This window comes from Myotis daubentonii, chromosome 3 (genome assembly GCF_963259705.1).
Source record: "Myotis daubentonii chromosome 3, mMyoDau2.1, whole genome shotgun sequence".
Taxonomy (NCBI): Eukaryota; Metazoa; Chordata; class Mammalia; order Chiroptera; family Vespertilionidae; genus Myotis; species Myotis daubentonii.
The window spans coordinates 7,344,151-7,350,150 of NC_081842.1; the positions used below are offsets into that span (position 1 = coordinate 7,344,151).

Consider the following 6,000-nt stretch of genomic DNA (forward strand, 5'->3'; position numbering starts at 1 on the left):
CTGCCCAATGTGGCAGAAGCAGAGAAAGGCTCAAGGGGAAATGCCCGCCACCAAGGCCACGGTGTCTGAGTTCTGCCGTCACGTGGAGTTTGTCGACACGGAGTTTGAGGCGGAAGCGTCCCGTGTCCCACGGAGGAGTCCACGGTGGCGCTTCGCCCCGGCCTTCGTGTCTGGCCGTGGTTTCCCCGTGGGCTCACATCTGTATCTCTGAGGCCTCTCTTCGCCCGCTGTGCCCTGGGCACCGGGGGCCCTCATCGCTGGCACAGGGGGCTCTGTTTGTTTTTGTTACATTTTTTTCTGCTATTTTCTGTGGGGGTTTTTCTGAAAAACTTATTCTGCAGATGTTGAACTTTCTGGATTGATCTTCCATTTCCTTTTCTTCCTTTCTTTCCTTCCCACCTGTACCGTGTTTTTCTTCTTTCTCGGAGGCGTCTTGACAGTCTGACCTCTAGTGACCTTTCCCTCTGGCTCGCATAGTGTTAACATTCGTTAGGTTCGCCTGCCCTTCCGTGCGGCCTCCTCTTATCTCCTGGCTGCTGTTAGAGCGAGTCATGTGAAATCGCCGACACCGACCCGGTTTTCAGACCCAGAAGTGGAAGTTTCGGATGGTTCAGCGTAGTTGCCCGTTAGCTCTGAGGGGATTACACTCCTGGAGTTTTCTTCTCCCCAGTCGCGGCCTTTCCTGCTTATTTGCTTTCGCTGAGGTTCCTCAGGTACCGGCGATCCTGGCCCGGCCCTTCATGCTCCTCCTCCAGGACGAGCCGCTGAGCACCTGTTCGAAACCCTGCTGCAGGGGAGGCGTGTCGCTGCTGGTGCTCAGGGTCCTGGGTCCGCCTGGAATCCGGAGGAGATGTCCCCAGTGCCCAGGGGGAGGAGGGGGCATTGGCTACCAGCATTCTGCTGTGTGCGGGAGGGCAGGGGGCGGCTTGGTGAGGATGGTGCCCCCCCGCCCCGCCCCCCTGCATTCCCCTGTGCTTGGCTGCTGACTCATCCGTGCCCTACACTGGCCTTGGTGTCCCGGAGCCCAGAGCCTCTGGTGCAGATTCTCCAAAGGTTAAGCTGTGCTCGCCTGCAGGAGTGGGGGTGTTGGGGGAGGGGGGTGTTCACTGGAGTATTGATGTTGTGGAGGAGAAACCTGGGATGGGGGGTGGAGGGACATAGGGAACAGCGCTGTAGACAAGACCACAGGCAACTCCCCTTTCCTCCCCCGCCACCCCCTCCCACCCTCTGCTCCACCCGCCCGCCCGCCCCGCCCTTGCCTCCTGGGCCTGTTTGGGCCTGGCCCTGAGCAGGGTTCCCTGGCGGCTTCCTCTAGAACAGCGGTTCTCAACCTGTGGGTCGCGACCCTTATGGGGGGTCAAACGACCCTTTCACAGGGGTCACCTAAGACCATCGGAAAACACATATATAATGACATATTGTTTTTGTGATGAATCACTATGCTTTAATTATGTTCAATTTGTAACAATGAAATTGGGGTCACCACAACATGAGGAACTGTATTAAAGGGTCGCGGCATTAGGAAGGCTGAGAACCACTGCTCTAGAACATGGAAGTAGCACCTGCCAAGTCAGCTGTCATGTCCTTTAAAACCCACCCTCCAAGGACCGACGCCCTCTCACCTCCCTTCTCTTCGTGGGTTTATGAGTTTTAAATTCAATTGTGGTTCATTTTGTGGTGTTTGGGAGGTTAGAGAACAACCTACGCTTTTACCTGGAAGTTCTTCTGAGACAAAGAAAACCACAGTCACATCTCAGGTTACAAAAGTAGTAAGTGCCCTTCACAAGCACTTGCGGGAGTATCAGTACGTAAAGGAGTAAAGTGGGGGGACCTCCATCTCTGAGACCAAACCTCAGAGTTCATGCCTCTCCCCCATCAGACAGTTCGCCATCCACACACGTCTCACAGTTATTCCGTCCCCTGCAGGAGAATAATGGCCAAACCCACCCGCAGACATTCTTGCACAGGGGTCTTTGTGCATCTTGAGGAATATTTGTTTTCTTTTGTTTTTATAATTTTTTAAAAAATTGTGGTCATAATTTTAGACCTAAGAAAAGTTGCAGACAAGTACAAAGAATTCACACAATGTTTGCCTTATCATCTCCCCCATTCTCTCACCCCACACACTTATAACACACCCTTATCCACACACATGTACACTTATGGATACATAAGCATATTTTTTCTGAACCTCTTAAGAGTAAACTGCATTCATGCTGCCCCTTCACCAGCAAGTGTGTAGTCAGTATGTATTCCCCGAAACAAGGAACTCCCTGACGTGACCTCAGAACAATGATCAGAATCAGGAAACTAGCATTGATACTGTCTTAGTATCTACGCACCTTACATTTCTCCAAATGATATTTTTATAGCATTAGACTCAGATTTCTTTATTATGAAATGTTTTGATAGGATTATTGGATCAAAAGAACATTTTAATGACAATACTTATTTTAGATTTGCGTCTAGAAAAAGGTTGTGCCAATCGTGCCCTGGGCAGGACTGAATATAATTCAGCTTCTCACCCCTCACCACTCTGACAGGTGAGGCAGCGATGCTGCTGTTTTCATGCTTTTGCTTAGTTATCAGTGAGGGTCTGAGCCCCGCTCTGGTACTGCAGACAGTCCCGCCCCAGACCATCCTCACGCAGAACGTGCCCACTTGCCTCATTTCAGGAGCGGCCCTGGGGCCTCTGCTGGCCGGGCTCATCTCCCCGTCGGGGTGGAACAACGTGTTCTACATGCTGATGTTTGCAGATGCCTGTGCCTTACTGGTAAGTCTGTGGCTCCTTGTCAAGCAGCCTTTCGTGAGTCTCCGTGTGACACCTTCCCCGAGGCTCCGGCAGCTCTCAGGGACGCTGGGCCTGGGGCGTGTCCTCACTTCTCTAAATGTCGCTGCCCGAGACCCTTCCTCTCCCTGGTTTAAACAAAGGGCAGCAGCAGAAGTGGCCCGTCTGCTGTTGGTGCTACAGGTGCTGCAGGCCCATGCAGAGAGGCAAAGTGCAGGCCCCTGGGGCTCCCGGCCCGGTCACCTGCAGGCCAGGGGGACTGCCCACGGCGTGTGGTCAGACGGCCGGCCGGGCTCTCACATCCACCAGCCACCCCTCTGCGGTGCATGCAACAGCCAGGCTGGCGGGGCCTCCCTGCTGGGAGGGGTGCGCACAGGCCGGAACTCTCCTCATGTTTCTGAGGTTGAGCTCTGTCCTTCAGAATTGTCGCCACTATTGAGGGCTTGTCCGACACTAACAGTTTCCTGTTTCCCTTCCTCTCAGTGACCCGCTTGTTATAATCACAGGCTGCTTCCTGCCCACACTTCTCACCTTGGAACTTGGTAGAATTGATGTCAGAAAAATGCCCCTTCTCTCTCTCTAGTCTGTACATTCCAGGGACTTCTAAGCTCCCACTTGAACCTGAAGCCTCCAAGGAGACGAACGTTCCTCCCTCGGGGTTCTGGCTGAGGTTCTGGCTGAGGCTCGGTCCTGGGTCCTGTGTGGCTGCGTGGGTTTCACGCTGTCCCTCCAAACCCTCCCCCCCGCTCCCGCTGCCTTCTCCCACTGGCACACGTCCCAGAACCAGACAGCCCACAGGGACCCGTTCAGAGCCCCAGGGCACTGCCCACCGGGCCGCAAGCTCTTCTGGGGCTGGCATCATACTTGGGGGAAGACTGGAGACACACAAGGAAAGCCAGTTAAATTCAGGCTGGACTTGGGAGCTGGTCCTGAGCCCTCTCGGCATGAGAAAGATCATGAAGGCGAAGAGCTCGCCAAGGCGAAGGCCGGGCTGTCCTCGGTTTACCCGGCAGCATCAGCAGCGCCTGGGGGCTGCGGGGCGGGCAGCGAGCGCCAAGTCCCACCGGGCCAGGCTGTGCCCAGGACGACCGCCTCAGCCGCCAGAGCTCATGCCGAAGGCTCGCCTGGCTCTGAGCCCCCTGCGCGGCTCTCCAGTCCCCCTGTGTCACGTGGTTGTGGGTCACCTTGTCTTTCTGTCTCTTCCCACTGGGACATTTATGACTGGGCTCACTTCATTTTAAACATGACTTGCACCTGGAGTCCCTCTGGCGGAAGCCTCTCCCGCAGCCTCATTGCCAGCAGCGCGTCCTCCACGGGGATTCGTAAGCAGCAGCCGTGGCTGGGGCTTCCGCTGCCTGTGCGCAGGCCTGGAGGCCTTTACGTCCTGAAGAAGTGTCCGGGGCAGACGCTGGCATGGGCTGGGAAGAAGACCGGCTCCAGTGGGGGCAGCGCAGCACTCGGGGTCTCGGCTCCCGGGGTCTCCGTGGCAGTGACGTGGTCTTGTCTTTGTTTGGGTGCAGTTCCTGATCCGCCTCATACACAAGGAGCTGAGCTGCCCGGGGTCAGCGACGGGGGATCAAGTTCCGTAAGTCCCCCCGGCCCTCCTCCCTGTGATTACAGCGCTGCTGCTTCACACGTCACTGTGGCTTATCTGCCGCCCACACCTGGCAGCTCTCACAGAAGAAAGACAACTCCCCGCTTCCCTTCATCCCACATCTCACTAGCTCCCCTTTTCCTTTGCCCATAAATGGCTGGTGTGGATCGATCCTGGTCACCTCCCCTCAAGATCTGAGTGAAAGACGGGAGACGGCCTCCTTTGTTCTCAGGGGGCTGGGCTCTTGTTCTCAGGTGGCAGCCAGAGCTCAGCCGGCCCCTGCCCCCTTCCTGTCTCCGCTCTCCCCTTGGTCCCCAAGGCTGTGGGGTGGGGCAGGGCTGGGCAGGAACCCCCTCCCTCCCCCCCTCCCCCCGCAGAGGGGAGGGAAGCTGGCACTCCCTCCGAGGGGCTTGTGCAGGGCCAGGGGCATCTGTCCTCCGACCCCATCCCATGTCTGTGTGACCAGCTGCTATTTCACCCTTTCCTTTCAGGTTTAAGGAACACTGACCACTCCGTCCTGCAGAGGGACGCCAGGCCCGTCCACAAACTGTCTTTCAAGGAAAAGTTCAAATAAAGGATCCTGTGTTGAAAAGAATGACTTACTCCTGCCTTTTGCACATGCACCTGGAAAAGACACAAAGGCCACCTCGAGAGCTCCCGGCGCTGTTTCCGACGGGCCTGGCGCTTGGGGACCGCAGTGAGGAGGTGCCGTGGCCAGGGTGGAGCCCGGGGGCACCTGGCACGGGCTGCGGGACACTCAGGTGCCCTGTCTCTCAGGTATTTCGGCGTAGAATGCTCGAACGGGGTGAGTGCCCGAGGGCGGGAACTCCAAGGACACTCGTGGAAGACAGTCGGCTCCGGCAGCACAAGGGAGGAGGCAGCCAGCAAACAGCCCCTTCCCAGTGACGGAGCCTCGCAACTGAGTCAGACCCACGGAGCAGGACTGCCGGCACTTCCTCTCTGTGCCCACCTGACAGCCACTGTGAGACGAGCAGCGAGGAAGCATCCACGCCTGCGGGGCCCCGGGGGCACCAGGAATGCCAGCCCCAGGGCCCCCGGGATTCCCGTCATCCCAGCTCTGGGCCCTGACACTGCTGGGCCCCTGTGGGTCCGGGAAGACGGGGCAGGGGCCTGAGGGCTGAGGGGGGAGGCACTGGCAGTGGCTGGTCCCAGTGCAGAGTGTGTTCGCTCCCCACAGGCCGACACCTGGGACGGCGCTTTATTTATTTAGAGTGTGCGCTGTGCTGTGGAGCCTGGCTCACAGGCATTTGTTATTTATTAAGACAGGCTGATTGTTCCGTGGCCACTGTTCTCTTGGTTGTTGCCTAGCAAAACCCTTATCTACCCTTTGAAATAAAATGTTTTTTTTAAAAACTCAATCAGAATGGTGATTGTTCCTGCTCACTTCCCAATAGAACTGCGTGTTCCTGGTTTTCTGTTCCAGCAGAGAAGGGCCACCCTGCTGGGGAGCAGGCCGAGCTTCCTTCAAATACAGGATGTTTTGTAAGCCATGCAATTGAAGGCATATGCCAAGATTTGTCCTTGACTGTGAAATGTCACACAGGGGAGGAGCAGGCTGCCCTTGAAGTCGCACACGGGAGTGCAGGCTTTCAGACCT

General features: G+C 56.6%; 1 protein-coding gene across 2 annotated transcripts in view; it reads left to right on the plus strand.

The window, feature by feature from the left end:
- The window catches only part of SLC37A1 (solute carrier family 37 member 1), a 42,843-nt gene extending 37,082 nt beyond the window's left edge, over positions 1–5,761 (plus strand). For both annotated transcript variants that reach the window (XM_059686535.1, XM_059686536.1), the window contains 3 exons: positions 2,676–2,773; positions 4,309–4,373; positions 4,874–5,761. In XM_059686535.1, the coding sequence (XP_059542518.1) occupies positions 2,676–2,773; positions 4,309–4,373; positions 4,874–4,889 (179 nt within the window). In that variant the 3' untranslated portion in view covers positions 4,890–5,761. The remainder of the gene's footprint in view (positions 1–2,675; positions 2,774–4,308; positions 4,374–4,873) is intronic.
- The last annotated feature ends 239 nt before the right edge of the window (positions 5,762–6,000 follow it).